This window comes from Notolepis coatsorum, assembly GCF_963971535.1.
Source record: "Notolepis coatsorum genome assembly, chromosome: 11".
In the NCBI taxonomy this organism is placed as follows: Eukaryota; Metazoa; Chordata; class Actinopteri; order Aulopiformes; family Paralepididae; genus Notolepis; species Notolepis coatsorum.
This window is the reverse complement of record NC_140175.1, coordinates 16,148,034-16,166,091: the sequence shown is the minus strand read 5'-3', so window position 1 is coordinate 16,166,091 and position 18,058 is coordinate 16,148,034. Positions and strand designations below refer to the sequence as shown.

General features: G+C 44.8%; 1 protein-coding gene across 1 annotated transcript in view; it reads left to right on the top strand.

Moving 5' to 3' along the window:
• The window catches only part of LOC311236991 (integrator complex subunit 5-like), a gene marked incomplete at both ends in the record, with an annotated part of 36,754 nt that extends 22,401 nt beyond the window's left edge, over positions 1 to 14,353 (top strand). The window contains 2 exons of the mRNA XM_084324800.1: positions 10,692 to 11,489; positions 13,697 to 14,353. Of these exons, the coding sequence (XP_084180926.1) occupies positions 10,692 to 11,489; positions 13,697 to 14,353 (1,455 nt within the window). The remainder of the gene's footprint in view (positions 1 to 10,691; positions 11,490 to 13,696) is intronic.
• Positions 14,354 to 18,058: the final 3,705 nt, after the last annotated feature.

Here is an 18,058-nt window from a genome sequence, read left to right as displayed (position 1 = left end):
TTTCACTAGGGGCACACTTGCCCCTAAATGAGAAATTTAGGGGCAAAAAATATTTTTTAGGGGCAAATTTTTAAATAACAATTTTACCATTATTTATATCGATTGTTTTTGATAAAAAAAAAAATAATATTTTATATATATATTTTTTTTTTATAAAATATATATATTATACAATCATACTTGTAGTTGTATTATCTGCGAGACATCGCCACCACGCAACAAGTCTAAATGCTCGCTATATGCAACCAGCTCCACTGTCTGTGTGTACTGAGTAGCCTCCAGCTACGGCCAGGATTCTCCGGAGCTGCAGCTGGGCCCTATACTGTAGCCTCCAGCTACGGCCAGGATTCTCCGGCGCTGCAGCTGGTCCCTATTGACTATATTCAGCGTGCCCTCAGCTCGAATACGCATCGACCAGGGTTTCCGTTAGAAAAAATTGTTGCCGGTCTCAGGGTCCGGTAGATTTTTATCTACCGGTCAAATGAGAGAAATTCCGGTCAGAGTTTATTGAGCTTAAAAACAACAGGCTATATAAAGAATGACATCCTCAAGGCATGTAGATTTATAATATTTTAACTTAAAGCTAGGCTACTTTTGCGTATACAGTCATTATATTCCAAATAAAATAAGTCCAGAGACTCCGTGCTGCTGCCGACTTTAAATCAAATAGACCTGTGTCTGTGGGCAGTCGGCCCGACATTAATAAACAGCAGTCTGTTATAATCACATTTATGAGCTAACGAATTCCGTTATATTGGACATTTGTATTAATTATATCAAGCGAAGAACTGAGAAATTTGGCAGAGAGACGGCAACATTATCGTGGGTTTGCGTGATGTATATCTCCACCTAGTCCCAACGACTTGGTGCTGGTCATAATGTCCGGTGAAAACAACTCCCTCCAAGCACAACTTGACCACCCGAACCGTACCAAAACAGGCCAAAATTAAATAGCCCATGCGACGAACGATTCATTACATTCGTTTCATCGTTGCTCCACCAAGCAGCCGGTCCAACAATATCAGCGCGAGCGCCGCAGTTAGTTTGCAAGAAGCATCCAGCTGCAGACCCGCAGAGCAGCTTTCCAGGTCTGGGGACCGCACTGTGCCAGCAAAGCTGGTGGGTTCTGTGGGTCTGCAGCTGCATGCCTTCCGCAAATCCAGCAGCAAGCTCTCGCTGAGCGAAGCAACGACAACAAACGCAATGATTGTTTCGTTCATCGCATAGGCCACCCAACTCCAGCCCATCCAAATACAATTCAAATAATCAAACTGTGCCCAGAGGGAACTATTTTCACCGGACACTATGACCGGAGAGATTAAATTTGTCGGACTTCAACAGATTTTGCCAGTCAAATACCGGTAATTACCGGCTAACGGAAACGCTGGCATCGACTCAGTGTTATAAGACATTGATATCAGGACGGAGCTATCTGAACTATTTAGTTTAATGGGACGTTTCGTTTTGAACAGTAAGCTAACGCAAGCTATCATGCACTACTAGACTTACTGGAGCATTTGTTGATAGCTATCAGTAGCTAGCCGGCTGGCAGGCTCACCGAGGTCCCAGTGTTTACAACAGCCACGGGTGCGAGAGGGCTGGAGGAGGAGCAGACGCCGCAGCTCGCTGATCATACCTGCTGAGTGCTCACTGCTCAGCTCGCGTGAGTGACGTCATCGCGTCATCACACGCCTTGGATAATTTAGGAGTGAAATGCGAATCCAAGGCTTGAAAGCACTACTCGCAAGCCCGCCCCCAGATAATATTTACCAATCGCAACGGCCAATTAAAGGGGCAATTCGCGACGATATCATCGCACTGTACAGCCCTGTTTATATAGAAATATCCAGCTTACACTGTCGAAAGCTTTTTCTGCATCTCTAGGTTAACTAATAATACTGCACTTCGTGTTTCCTTTTGTATCTCATCTATTACCTGCACTGTCTTCCTTATGTTATCCTGTGTCTGTCTTCCTTTAATGAATCCGGTCTGGTCTTTGTCTATTATATCTGTCATAAATGTCTCAAATCTTTTGGATATTATTGATGTATATGGATTGGACACAGGTCTGAAACTGCTACACAGTTCTCTATCTTTCACTTCTTTTGGAATTGTAGTAATTATGGCCTTTTTCCATGAAGGTGGCATTGTGCCTTTTTCCATTGTGTGTCTGAATGCTGCTTCTAATATGGGGCTCAGTTCCTGTCTAAATGTTTTGTAGAATTCCGAGGGGAACCCGTCGCTACCCGGTGACTTACTACTCTTTGCTTTACTGATCGCATTCCATACTTCCTGTTCTGTGATCTCTGCATTTAATATTTTGTTCTGTTCCTTCCCTATCGATGGTAGATCAAATTTTTCAAAATAATTCTCTCTCCTCTTCTCCTGCCGCTATCGGTTGTGTGTATAGTTTCTTATAATATTCTTCAAATGTCTTCTCTATTTCAACTGGTTCTCTCAGTATTTTGTTTGTGTTCGTGTCCCTTATTTTGTGTATTGTGTTCAGTTTTTGTTGTGTCCTGATTCGTCTAGCTAAAGGTCTGGTCGCTCTCGGTCCCCCTTCATAGTATGTCTGCTTCATGTATCTAGCTTTCTTCTCTATTTCTGTCAGCAGCTCTTTGTTTATCTTTCCTCTAACTTCCTTTACCTCCCTAAGTGTCTTTTGGTTCTTTGAGCTTTGGTGTTCTCTCTAATTCTTTCAGTTTCTTTATCAAGTTCTGGTATGTCTCTATTCTAGCCCTCTTGAGTAATGCCGTCTTTGCTATCAATTTTACCCGTATTACTACCTTTAGTGCATCCCATAAAATGTTTGAGTCTACCTCTCCGTTATCATTTTCTTCTGTGTCTAATTATGTCTTCCTTTACTTTATTAACCAAACCTTTGTTATTTAATAATCCTACATTCAGTCTCCAAACTGTATTTCTCCATCTACTTTTAAGATTCACTATTGAAGATATAATGTTTGTTTGCAAGGTTTGCTGGAGCCACTTCATCCAGAACGGCACACCCCGGTCAGAGAGCGGACGCAGACACAGAGAACAGTCCTTTCATATTTTATTAAGGATTCTGTTGAGTGATATCTCAAGAGTGCTTCCATCCAGGTCGTAGGGCTGGATGGAGCAATCAAAGATTGAGTGAGTGGTATTCTGCAACATATAAGCAGAACACAATAATTAACAGAGGTACATACTTATTAATCATAACCTGAACACACACAGCAAAAGATGCTATCTAGCATATTAGCATTGGCCGCATGGGCCAAACATAATGCACACAACTGAAAAGATGCTATCTAGCATATTAGCATCGGCCGCATGGACCAAACATAACAAGTAATCGGCAGAATGCACACAACTGAAAAGATGCTATCTAGCATATTAGCATTGGCCGCATGGACCAAACATAATGCACACAACTGAAAAGATGCTATCTAGCATATTAGCATCGGCCGCATGGACCAAACATAACAAGTAAATGGCAGAATGCAATGGCATCCAGACACAACTGAAGAGATGCTATAGCATTATTGGCATTAGCATAGCTCAATTAGCAGCATGAATTAACACAACGTAGCAAACCAAATAGTCACACATGCATGTCACAGCATCTCAACACATAAGGCAGGCTACATATGACATGTATCTATCATTACCATAGGCACTATATTTGTAGGCTATTGTTGACTTACTTAGTTCATGAACGCACTCTCTCACTGGGAAAGCAGACAGCAATGGAACACATGGGCGGCAAGATGGCCGCTGTATTTAAACCCATTAGGACCCCTGGGCTGTCCAGAGAGATGCCAGACTATAAATAATAGGACCCCTGGGCCATCAAAGAAGTGCCTGACTGGAAATAACAATACACAGCATAACAAATAATGGGGAATTTACAACATTCACTGTCAGATATATTGCGCTGTGGTCTGATATGTCACCCCTATCCTGCATTCTTCTACCCTGTATCTGTCCCCTGTTGTCATGAGAAAATAGTCTATCCTTGAATATGTTGTGTGTGGATGTGAATAATGTGTGTACTCTATCTAGTGTGTGCATTGCTCTCCATATGTCCATGATTCCTAATTCTGCCATTTGTATATTCATATATTTGCTAATGTTTGTCCTCCATTTCTTTGTGCTTGTCGTGTCTATGTCATAGTTCAGTAAGCGTCTTTGAGCACCTGGAAAAGCGCTATATAAAATAGATGTATTATTATTATTATTATTATTACATTGAAATCACCTGTACAGATCAGGACCCCCTCCCCTTCCAACGCTATGATATCAAAGATCGTTTCAAATAGATATTTCTCACTGTCTGGTGGAGGAGCATATACATTCACTAGTGTTACCATTTGACCTTCTATTTTCCCCTTGACCATTACATACCTCCCCTCTTTATACCTTATTTCCCTGATCATTTCAAACTTCACTGTGTTCTTAATTAGTATAGCTACTCTTTTTTTGTTGTACTTTTTTTTTGTACTCTTTTTTTAAACAAACACATAAACAAACATGACAACATAAAATTAGATATACAAGCATTAATTAACAGTGCACATCCAATGAAATCACCATTTAGATAAATGTCTTATACAAGATATACACCTAACACCTGCTATCTAATACCCTACATACATATGCTCCTGCTCGCTACCCCCCCCCCCCCCCCCCCCCCCCGGACCTCCCATTGGAAATTCCACCCATTATCATTCGCTCCTAACCAGGCATTACCATTATATGCTAGTTTTTATTCTCTCCACCACTTCTAACCACATTGTCATTTTGGATTCATTGAGACCCAAAATTCTTGCTGTAGATATTTCTAGATAAATCACATCGAGATATGTAAGAATCCAGACCTTCCGGCACATTTTTTCCGGTTGAAACCATCGTGATGCTATCAGCTTTTTAGCCACTGTGATACCAGATAAAACCAATCTCTTTAGCTGTATGGGTACTGCACACTCAAAAACATCATTCAGCAGTAATACAGAGGGGTGTACAGGTATATTCAGAGTTAAGAGATTTGATAATTGCTGGGTCACTTCTTTCCAGAATATCTTAACTGGTGGGCAGTCCCAGTACATGTCCCAGTCCCAGTACAATAAATGTCCCCTCGTCCCCATTTGTACATAAGGAGCATTTGGAGTCTTGTTTAAGACCCATTCTGTTCAGTCTTATAGGGGTCAAGTATGTCCTATGAATATAGTTAAGATTGATTTGTTGATGGTCCGGGTTCCTTGATGCAAGTCAAACATTTGCCCAGGCTTCTTGCCAATCAAAATCTATCTCCAGGTCTGGTATATCCCTCCTCCAGACTGATTCTAGGTGGAGGATTTCATACGAGGACGTTAGTAATTGAGAATTTGTGGTATCTGTGGTGTACAATTGGTATCCTTAATGGAACACCGTGAGCCTTCAAACATAACAATAACTGTGCGTAAAAATAATATGTAGAACCGGTGAGCTACTCCTCTTCTAAGGTTCTGTTTAAAAGAACTATAGAACAGATTTTCATACCCGAATCTCATCAGCTTTTCATGTTCTTGTGATATTAGATGTGTTTCTTGTAAGAAGATGACCTGCGCCTCCTCTTTCTTAAGTTTCGTCATCACCTTAGTCCTCTTGATCGGATTATTCATACCATTCACATTTAACGACATCATTTTTATACCCTTAACTTGTGTAATTTCTTTTCCAATTGTTTTCCCGTTCTACCCATGTCACATAAAATAATACTTGTGGTTGTAGCCTCTGCTATCTCCGTCTGATTTACATACATATAACCATAATAAACATTAACATCCACATTTACACTTGGAACTTCCATGGCAGTTGAGGGTCTCATTCGTACCCCTCCTTCCCCCGCTGGTGGGTGGGGAGTAGTGGCTCTCCTAGTGAGAGGGCTCCCCCTAGTGGCTAAAAAAAGCGCACTATATATGTCTAACTCTTTCTGTGTGCGACCTCCGAGCTCCTGGTCATAAGCTCTGTATTAGTCACTTTCATGTTCCTGTTTAATTGTGTTATGCGACATGTGTACTCCTGTGTTCCTTTAATGTCTGTCTCAATATATCTCTTGAATCCACATGTCCTTTTTTATCACTTTCGGTATAATTATCTCACATGTGCTTTATCATCTTCCTCCTGCATAAGTATTTTTCATGTTTTCACTTTCTTGTATTGTGTGCGTCATATGTATATCAGTCTAATGTGTCTTGAATCTCCATGCCCTTCTTTCTAATTTTTGGTTTAATTATCTCGTATGTACTTTACCATCTTCTCATTGCATCAGTCCTTCTCATGTATACATTAACCTGTATTGTGCGTGTATTGTACTTATCCTCCCTTGGATCACCGTGTCCCCTCTCGTCTCCTCTCTGCCCCCCTTCTCCGTGTCTTTGCGTCCTCCTTCTCAGTTGATCTGCTTTGAATCGATTCAGATCCCCTTCACCTTCCCATTCTCCTCGCCTCCTCCTCGTCCCCCGCCGACCCTGTTCCATCTCCTCGCCCTCTCCAGCCTCTGTAACAGCGTCGGTCCCTTCTCTTCTCCTCCCGGCACCTTCCATCCTCTCCGGTTCATGTCCCTCGCCGCCTCCCGCACGTCGTTGTACACCTTTGCGCCTTCATTCCAATGGACCTTCAGCGTGGTCATTGGCGATTGAAATCTGATTCCTCCTTCCTTCAGAGTTTTTTCTATCTGAACGTAGCTCTGTTGCATAATCATGGTCGAAGGTTACTCTTTCCCTCCACCTCCATCCTCTTCTGCCAGGCTGCTCTAAGAATGTTCTCCTTGACCTCGAATTCCAAGAAGTTGACTATAACTGCTCTCGGTGGCTTGTCCAACCGCGGCTTCGGCGCCAGTGTCCTGTGTGCTCTTTGAATCCCTGTCTTGTCGAGGGCTGTCATCTTCAATTCTCTTCGAATTAGGCTGTCCACAAATTTGATCATCGAGTCTCCTTCCATCCCCTCTTTCTGTCCCCATATTCGTATGTTGTTTCTCCTCGACCTCCCCTCCAAGTCCATTAACTTTTCTCTCAACATGTTCTGTTGTTCGAGCGTCGCCTTTAGAATATCATGCATTTCTGTATTCCATTCTTCCGTTTCAGCCGTCCTTTCTTCCAACATCTTTATGTCTTTCTCTTGTTCCTGTATTTTTCCATCCATTGCCTCGAGTCCTTTATCCATTTCCCCTCTGAGCTCGTCCTGTCCCCTCTTCAACTCTTCCCTTAATCCATCGATGTTGCTTTGGATATTCTGCGTGCTCGCCTGGTTAGCCATTGCGTTAGCTTCAGTGTTTATTGATATTCTCATTTGGTTCATTACAATTTACTCAAAATAAAAATGTCATTCAATCAATCACCGCGCAGATTGACACCAAGAACATGAAATTGGACCATATTAAAAAAAAAGTCTGTAAATGTGTATTCTACATTATTATGGAATGAATGAGATAAAAAAAACTTTTTTTATAAAACATTTTTTTTTCTTTTTTTTTGTAATACATTTTCATAACGCAATAATTTGCTGTGTAATTAATTAATCAAATTAACGAGATAAACTGACAGCCCTATTAATTATACTAATACTAATCTATACAATCACCTGTTGTTGAATAAATACCATTACTTTCTAGTTATTACTAAAAAAACAGTATATATAAAACAGTAGCTGTAAAAAAAGAAAAGAAAGAAAAGTTTTATAATTTACATAATATAATTTTTTTTTTATGTATGCACTGGTATCGGATCAGTATAACCAGACCTAGACCACCTCTAACTCTAACCCCTAACCAGACCTAGACCACCTCTAACTTGAACCCCTAAGTTAGGGTTGTGACTTAGAGGTGGTCTAGGTCCGGATAGGGGTTAAGAGTTGGTCTAGCCCTTTACATCCATCTATCTAAATAATAATAATAAATTATAATGAATGCTTAACTACCCCTAAGTTACCCTAACCAGACCTAGACCACCTCTAACTCTAACCACTAACCAGACCTATTCCATGTGGCACTTTAACACTGACCTCAGAATGTGATTTTATATAATGTTTTTATGCAAGCAGATTGCAATCAGTGTGTACTACTACTAGTACTACTGTGTGTTCTGTTTACTTAGTTTACAGTATCCTGTTATAGAATAAACCGCTGCCAGACACAGCAGAGAGAGAGAGGACAGACATGACAGAGAGGAAGGACACAGCAGAGAGAGGACAGACATGGCAGAGAGAAAGGAAAGACACAGCAAACAGAAGACAGACAGAGTTCAACGTTGTCTTTCTGGTCAGAAACAACGTCACCACATCCGTAATGCTCTCTTTGATGCATACATTGGACCATGTCTACACCAACATATACTGTAGGAGCAACAATACATTGGACCATGTCTACACCAACATATACTGTAGGAGCAACAATATATTGGACCATGTCTACACCAACATATAATGTAGGAGCAACAATACATTGGACCATGTCTACACCAACATATACTGTAGGAGCAACAATACATTGGACCATGTCTACACCAATATATACTGTAGGAGCAACAATACATTGGACCATGTCTACACCAACATATACTGTAGGAGCAACAATACATTGGACCATGTCTACACCAACATATACTGTAGGAGCAACAATACATTGGACCATGTCTACACCATCATATACTGTAGGAGCAACAATACATTGGACCATGTCTACACCAACATATATACTTCCTGTGTATCACTTGTGCCGCCGACTCAGATTCCCCTAGGTTAAAAAATAAATACGCAATTTAAATCAGAAAATGTTCCATGTTGACTATTTCTGACAAGTTTTTTTCCATTAACTAAAATAGACAAAAATGTCATCTGTGTTCGTCGACTAAAAATCTAGACTAAAACAAAAAAGCCAAAATTGAGACAAAAACTGACTAAGACTAAAATGCTCAGACCTTTAGTTGACTAAAACTGACTAAACGAAAAATAAATGAAGATGACTAAATATTAGGGATGCACCGAAATTTCGGTGGCCGAAAACTTTCGGCCGAAAATGGCCAAAGATGGCCTTTCGGCTTTCGGCCGAAAGAGTTTTTTCACCGAAAATATGTCACAGAAACAGAAACAACCTGTAACCTAACGCGTGTTGTTGTGATGATGTCGCGCTGTCGGGAGTCGCGCTGTTTCTATGTAAACTCTGCGCGCAACGCGTCCAATAAATACGTCTTTAACATGCTTTTATATCCTTATTTACTATATGCCCGTCGCGGTTAATCACCGAGTGATCTAATATGCATATTATTCAGAGCGAGAGGGGGGGGGGGATTGTGTTTCTCACATTGACGCTGTCTGTCTGTCGCGCGTCTACTGTGCCAAGTCAAGCGAGCACATTCAGCTGGGGACTAGAAAGGTGCGCTCAGTAAAGCACAGATGTCCGCTGCGGCAGCCAGAGAAAAGATGGAATTAATGTACTGTATGCATTCAGAAGTGCTGAATAAATGTTTTATGGACCCATAATAGTGATTATTTATTATTTAAGTTAAGTTTTGCCATAATCATATATTTTTCCATAATCATAATGTTCCACAACATTGGTAAAAAAAATCTATTCTATGAATCATTTTCGGCCTTTCGGCTTTCGGTTTTCGGCCAACTGTTTTCTATTTTCAGTATCGGTTTCGGCCAAGAATTTCCCATTCGGTGCATCCCTACTAAATATGATAAAAACGAAAAAGGAGCACTTGACACGTGACTAAGACTAAAACTAAAATGAAAATAGCTGCCAAAATTAACACTGGTTAGCTTGTATGCTATTTTTTAGCTCTTGATTAGCTGTCGCGTTAGCCTGTTGGTTAGTCAATGTGCCAGCTTGTATGTTCTGCGTGTTGGTTTGTATGCTATTTTGTATAGCTTGGATAGCTTTTGCGTTAGCCTGTATGTCAGCCCGTAGTTCTTGTACGCTGGCTATCATGGTCGCTTGTATCTTCGCTACCCAGGCGGGCTCCACGTTCTCCACGCCTCTTGTCTACCTGAGTCACACTCGCCTGAGTTATCTCTGCCGCCATTTCCTCGTGTCGAGATATTTCCTCCGTGTTTGTACGTCCTCCGGGGTCCTCTTTCTCTCGCTCTTTCTCGTGGTCATCCTTCCTTTTCTCTTATATCTTTGAGTTATCACTTTTTATTTTGTTTTAGACAGTTTTAGACTGTTTTACTTGATTCTTTCGATGTTGTTTGACCGGGAGCTCTTTCAATGGTCGACTACCCACACATCTCCAAACCGGAAGTCTCCGTCGTTTAGTCTTATTAACTAAAAGATTTTAACAAAATAAAAAGCAGCAGCACTATTGGATAACGTGAGTCATGTTTGCTATGTATTTCTTTCTTTAGGGGAGTAGGACATTTTGTTTCACATGATGTCGCATGATGTTTTATAGATGGCTAGGTTAAACACAGGTTTTTGTTTTTAAGAGAGGGGGATTTGATTTGATTTGATTGAAGTTTATTTCAAATATGCAACACAACAAACAAACATCAAGTACAGATATAGCCTTAAGCCGTTCAAATAATAAATGTATACATATTTTTTTTAAATAATAATAATCTAAAAGAACCGATAAGAGTATCGATAAAGTACCGAACCGTTAAGCAGTATTGATAAAGAGTAGTAGTGTCGATAAGATCCTAACGATGCCCACCCCTCCTCCCAGGCGCAGCATGTGGTGCCCTTCCTGGAGGAGCTGCAGGGCCACGTGGGGGAGCTGTGCGCCAAGACGCTGCGGCTGGAGAGGAAGTGCCACCTCTGGTTCCACCAGCTGCTCTGCCTGCTGTCGGTGTACGGGGGCCTCAGCGTGGCCACGGAGGCCCTCTGCCAGCTGCTGACGCAGGCCCGCAACCCGGAGGAGCTGGCGCTGGCCTGGCAGCTCCACACCCTGTTGTCCGCCAGCCTGCCGGACCTGGTGCCGGACGCCATAATGCGCATCGTGGCCCAGATCAAAACGTACAACACGGCGCCACGCACGCTGCTGCTCAACCTGGCGGCGGCCGTGCAGAGCCGCGACGAGGAGCAGGGGGCCGGCGGCGCCCAGTCCTCCATGGCGCTGCAGGTGGGCGCGGCCGTATCGGTGCACCTCCACGACTTCTGCCCGCTCCTGATGCACGACGACGCGGCCGTGTCGCACGCCGCCGCCCGCCTCCTCTCCTGCAGCCCGCTGCCGCGCAACCTCTCCGCCCCGCACCTCCTGCTGCTCGCCCACACGGCCATCGCCCACTTCTTCCTGTCGCTGCCGCGGCGGGGGAAGGGGGGGGACAGCCAGCAGGCGAGCGAGGCGGTGAGCTGCTCGGTGCTGCTGCTGTCGCACCTGGCCGCCTTCTCCTCAATCGGCCTGAACATATTGCTGGAGCAGCTGGTGGAGTGCGCGCTGCACCAGGGCATCGCCCACCTGTTCGGGGGCCGGCTGCCCGGGGGCCGGCTGGCCGACATGGAGGAGGGGGTTACCCACTCCCAGGTGAGGATTATTACACCCAGCAGGGGAGGATTATTACACCCAGCAGGAGTTATCCAGGGGAGGATTATTACACCCAGCAGGGGAGGATTATTACACCCAGCAGGAGTTATCCAGGGGAGGATTATTACACCCAGCAGGGGAGGATTATTACACCCAGCAGGGGAGGATTATTACACCCAGCAGGGGTTATCCAGGGGAGGATTATTACACCCAGCAGGGTAGGATTATTACACCCAGCAGGAGTTATCCAGGGGAGGATTATTACACCCAGCAGGGTAGGATTATTACACCCAGCAGGAGTTATCCAGGGGAGCATTATTACACCCAGCAGGAGTTATCCAGGGGAGGATTATTACACCCAGCAGGAGTTATCCAGGTGAGGATTATTACACCCAGCAGGAGTTATCCAGGGGAGCATTATTACACCCAGCAGGAGTTATCCAGGTGAGGATTATTACACCCAGCAGGAGTTATCCAGGGGAGGATTATTACACCCAGCAGGAGTTATCCAGGTGAGGATTATTACACCCAGCAGGAGTTATCCAGGGGAGCATTATTACACCCAGCAGGAGTTATCCAGGTGAGGATTATTACACCCAGCAGGAGTTATCCAGGGGAGGATTATTACACCCAGCAGGAGTTATCCAGGTGAGGATTATTACACCCAGCAGGAGTTATCCAGGTGAGGATTATTACACCCAGCAGGAGTTATCCAGGGGAGCATTATTACACCCAGCAGGAGTTATCCAGGGGAGCATTATTACACCCAGCAGGAGTTATCCAGGTGAGGATTATTACACCCAGCAGGAGTTATCCAGGGGAGCATTATTACACCCAGCAGGAGTTATCCAGGGGAGGATTAAGGATCTGCACATCGCTGTCCGAGGTGCTGAAACGGAACTTGGGGATTCACCACTGACAGTCACCTTGCTCACAACCCCCGGCTGGTTCCAAATTAGACCCATCCAGTGTTTCCCCTAATTAGGACCGCCGCTGCTATGAACTAGACTATTAAAAAAATAAAAAATAAAAAAATACAAATAATTTTTATTTTTTATTTTTTATCATTTTCATTTTGGCTGTGGGGGTGCTTAATGTAAAATACTGACCTGAGGAAAAGGCTGCAGGGAGAAAGCACTGCAGTCTAGTCGATTTTGTGTTTTGAGCACAAAGTTCATCATAGCCTCTTTATTTTGCTCTCAAAGTGCACCAGATTGATGCATTTAACTTTAAAATGTAAAAATAAAAAAAAATAAAAAGTTAAATGTAGACGTGTGTTCTGTAGGTGATAGACTGAGCTCCTTACAGACTAACTCTAGACACAGCAGGTGTTCTGTAGGTGATAAAGACTGAGCTCCTTACAGACTAACTCTAGACACAGCAGGCCAGGTATGCAAGTTCTTAATTATATTTGCTGCATTTCTTGTCTGTAAAACATCTTTGGAGTAAAAACGATTCACGATGAGTTGAGAAAGTTCCAATGAGTTTATTTTTCATTTAGAAATCACTCTTTTAAAAAGTCTTACATTCATAATTCTCAATTGAAGGCCTTAAAAGGTATTAAAAAGGCATAGAATTTTATTTGCATAAGGTATAAAGTTTTGTCGGGATATTAAATAATATTGAATATATGAAATGTTTGCGGGGCTACCGCGTCTGCCGAGCGGCGAGCGCTTGTCTGGAACGCCTGATCATTTAAACTGCCAACGTGCAGCCGCCAGGTCAGTGTTTTTGTTGTTGCTACTTGCTACTAGTATGGTCGTGAAATTGGTATTAAACTTTGCTCTTAGTGGTATTAAAAAAAGGTCTTAAAAAGTCAATAATTGAACTTGTTGAAACCGGCAAAAAGGTTTTTGAGTAAACCAGACCAGTAGACCTATTATTTCAATATAGTAAACCTATATTCAGATTCATGATTTCTCTTCAGGAATGTGTGTAAATAAATACACCTAATAACTTATGGTCTTCATCATGTCTCTCTGTTTCTCCCCCCCCCACCTCTCTCTCTCTCTCTCCCTCTGTCTGTCTATCTCTCTACCTCCCCCCTTTCTCTACTTCTCTCTACCCCCCTCTTTCTCTCTCTCTCTCTCTTTTTCTCTCCTCTCGCTCTTTCTGTCTCTTCTCTCTCCCCCCTCTCATCTCTCTCGTTCTCTCCTCTCCTTTCTCTCTGTTTCTCAACCCCCCCGCCCCCCCCCCCCCCCTCTCAGAACGTCCAGACTCTCATGGCCGTGATGGTCCAGTGCTGCAGCACCACCTCCGAGGCGGCCCAGGTGGTGGCGATGGCGCTGCTGGAGAACATCTGGCCCGAGGTGGCCAACAGGGAGCTGCCGTGGCCGCCGGTGAGCCATGCACGCACCACGGTGGAGCGCGACCTCCGCGTCCGCCGCTGCTTCGAGGACCACCCGAAGCTGATCTTCCCGCTGCTGCAGGTGGTGGCCGCCGGGCGCCCGGCCCTCTGCTGCTGCTCCGCGCTGCTGCGGGAGCTGCTGGCCACGCTGCTGGCCCACTGGGAGGCCTCGCGGGAGGCCTCGGCCCTGGACTCGCCCTGGGACCTGCAGGCCTCCTGCCTCCTGGTGTCCTGCATGGGCGAGGGCCAGCTGCTGCCGCCGGTGCTGGCCAACGTGCACGAGATCTTCCCCCACATCGCGCCCTACGAGGTGCGCCTGCTGCTGCTGGCCGTCTGGGAGTACGTGCATGACAACGGCCCCATGCCCGAGAAGTTCGTGTTGTGCGCCGAGACGGGCGTGTTCTGCCGGGACTTCTCGCGGGAAGGGGACGTGGCGCGCTACGTGGATCTCATCCACCGCATCCTAACCAATCACATAGACCAACTGGGGCACATGTTCGAGCGCTTCAAGCACTGAGGGGGGGGGGGACGCGTTGCTTTTCATTGTGTGGACGTCAGAGGTGTTTTCACTGTTGTTCACTTCTATATCCCAAGTACGGCTCTGTCTACGTTTTGTACCATATTTTTAGACTTGATTATTTTCTAACTAGTTGTTTCAAGTGACTTTGAGTACAAAAATAAACGAGACAGGAGTATTAAAATGTTTGATTACACCATGTGGCCTCTGCTTCCTGTTTCCCTTCCTCTGCTTCCTGTTTCCCTTCCTCTGCTTCCTATTTCCCTTCCTCTGCTTCCTGTTTCCCTTCCTCTGCTTCCTGTTTCCCTTCCTCATTCCTTGATATTTTAAAGGTGCTGTAAGTGATATTTTTGTTTTGTTTGTTAAAGTAACTGGTCTACATGTTAAAATAGTAGCTCTACATTCACCGATACAGAGTGTCTGGTCAGTAACATGGGTCTCCCAGTCCCTCCGCTCTGCAGTAAACAGCCATCACTGATATAGAGTGTCTGGTCAGTAACATGGGTCTCCCAGTCCCTCCACTCTGCAATAAACAGCCATCACTGATACAGAGTGTCTGGTCAGTAACATGGGTCTCCCAGTCCCTCCACTCTGCAATAAACAGCCATCACTGATACAGAGTGTCTGGTCAGTAACATGGGTCTCTCAGTCCCTCCACTCTGCAGTAAACAGCCATCACTGATACAGAGTGTCTGGTCAGTAACATGGGTCTCCCAGTCCCTCCGCTCTGCAGTAAACAGCCATCACTGATATAGAGTGTCTGGTCAGTAACATGGGTCTCCCAGTCCCTCCACTCTGCAGTAAACACTAAATACATGTTCTGGTATCCTGTTCACAATGTATCCAATCAGGAGAGAGAACACTAGATATCTTGTATGTATTTCTTGCCCAGGCAGATTTGTTTACTGCACTGATAGATTATTTGACTATATCAGTGATGGCTGTCAGAATGTATAGCTATTTAACAGTTGTTTTAACAAACAACAAAAAACATACAGCACCTTTAATAGGATTTAAGAAATGCAACTCTAGGTGTAACTGAGGGGTACAATTCCCTGACTGTATTACTAGATATGATACTTACTACCACTACCTTTGTACTTAATATTCGGCCACCCAGTACACGGCATAAATATATTATGATGAACACTGTCACGTAGATGAAACGGATCCAACACAAATGTACGAATTAGAAATAGGTCTTTATTTCTACACAGCGATGGTGTGTAGAGCAAGCACTTAATCAAATCAATCACATTTATGAATGGAATTAGTATGCACTTTTATGGCAAGAGTATTCGTCGGTATATCAATAGAGAATGTCCAATCTCTGAAGGCGCAGGTGGTACATATACGACCTGGAATAATTAAGGAATAACAGCAATGATACTTTAATGATTATATACTGGATACACTAGAGGGGGTTAATCCGGTCGCTTGTAAGCCGACAGGAGTAGGAAGGGGGGGGGGGGTAGAATCCGGCTGCCTCATCCGGCCAAGGGTATCCCAGGTGAACCCACTGTAGTGCCGTTCAATGCGCCGGCGATCCTTGGACCACAGATGAAAGCAGGTGGACTCTTTGTGGGCCGGCGTCATCCGGTCCACGGAGGAGAGACGTGAAGCGACCTCGTCTTGCAGAGCGTCTCCTCACCTTGCGTCCTCTCCAGGGGGGGGGGGTTCCAACACACGGCAGTGTCGGGGGTCTTTATCCATGGAATAATCAATGTATACAAAGCATAATCCGTGCCTGGGAAGGCGGGCTGTCGTCGGTAGAATAATCCGGTATACAGGTCCACTCGCTCGTCGGCTCTGAGGCTCCTCGGGTGCAGCTTCACGTGGGGTCAACCACCCTGGGTAAGCAGCCAGTTCTCTGCCCGAAACGATGGGGTGCTGACTACGGTAGTATTCTCACCGCACGAAGCACTATATATTAACAGACTATTATTAGCTTAATAGACTACGTCCAACTCGACGATATAGTGCCAAATATGACTATTCAAATATTAATATACACGATGTCTCAATACCGATGGTAGGCGAACTTGGCCTTACTCCCACACGTGGCGTCGCGGGGAGGCTTTACGTCTGTGACTCTATTGGAGGGTAAGAAACTGGACTGAAAAGAAAGTCCTACTTTAGTAGCGCAGTATATATACGCACTATGAACAAATAGTCCCATTAGTGGTGCAGTAGTCAGATTCCTACGCGGAACTAGGACTTGTTCGTACATGTGGAGCGGTACGTTTGAACTGGGTCTGAGGGGTATGGCAGCCTGGCACCAAGGTCTCGACCAATAGTAGAATGGAGACTATTATGGGATGTTCAGTAGGCTAGAATGGATATTCAATGCATATTGTACAAGGAATATACAAGGGATATCAGGGAATATTAGAGAATATACAAATACAATTAAATATATATATATAAATAAATATATATATTCGGTTTAATCTGGCCCTTCACAACAGCCACCCCCTGATTGGTCCCAGACCTAATCAGTTAAACAGAGACAGATTAATCGCGTTGTCTATTTACACATTTGGGTTTGCTGTAGGGGTCAGTCAACTTCACAAAGTCATAGGGTTGTAGGGTCATGGTCATCATCGATTGTGTCTGGGAGTCGAGGCAGTTCTATGAGCCTCGCCACGGGACGGGTGTAAGTGCGACCCTGGACGAGCACTTCAGCTGCTCGGACCTTGCCGTCGGCACCGGTGATCACTTTGCTTACGCGGCCGGCCGGCCACATAGCTCTGGGCAGTGATTGATCAATAATCATGACGACTGTTCCTTCTGTCAAATTGTCTCTCTCCTTTACCCACTTCTGGCGGGTCTGTAGAGACGGTAGGTAGTGCAGTAGGAAACTGTTCCAAAACTTGTCGGCTAATACTTGGCTGTACCTCCACATTCGTCGGCCGTTCGCTTCTTCAGGCCGGTACATTGTCTGGGGTAATGCAGGATCTAGCCGCCCCATCAGGAGTGTGTTGGGGGTAACTGGGTCGATATCCGCCACATCACTGGAGACATATCCGAGGGGCTTCGAGTTAAGTACTCCCTCAATCTCCGTGAGGACTGTCATTAAGACTTCTTCCGCCACAGTCTGGGCCCCAAGTACTGCGTACAGGGCTGTCTTTATGGAGCGCACTTCTCGTTCCCAAGTGCCACCGAAGTGGGGTGCGTTTGGGGGGTTGAATTGGAAATCAACCTGTGCTGGAGCGAGGTGGGTCTTAAGTTCTGGGCCCATAGCTTGGAAGCTCTCTCTCAGCTCTCTTTCGCCGCCTTTGAAGTTTGTCCCATGATCGGACAATAGGGTAGACGGTCTTCCTTTCCGTGATGTGAATCTACGGAAGGCCATAAGGAATGAGTCTGTGCTCATGGTCGGGAGAAGCTCGATGTGTATCGCTCTGGTGGTCATGCATTTGACTACAATACCCCACCGCTTCTCGGTTCCTCTTCCTTTCTTTATGTGCAGCGGGCCAAAGCAGTCCATACCCGTTGAGTGGAATGGCTTGTCACCGATTCGGAGGCGACATGGAGGAAGGTCAGCCATCCTTGGTATGCTGGGCTGCGCGCGCCACTTGCGGCAGTCTAGACATGTTCGCTGGAAGCGTCGTACCGCCTCTCTTCCTTGTAGGATCCAGTAACGACGTCTGATTTCCGCGAAGACTCTTTCTGCTCCTGCGTGATGTACATCCTCATCGTATTTCT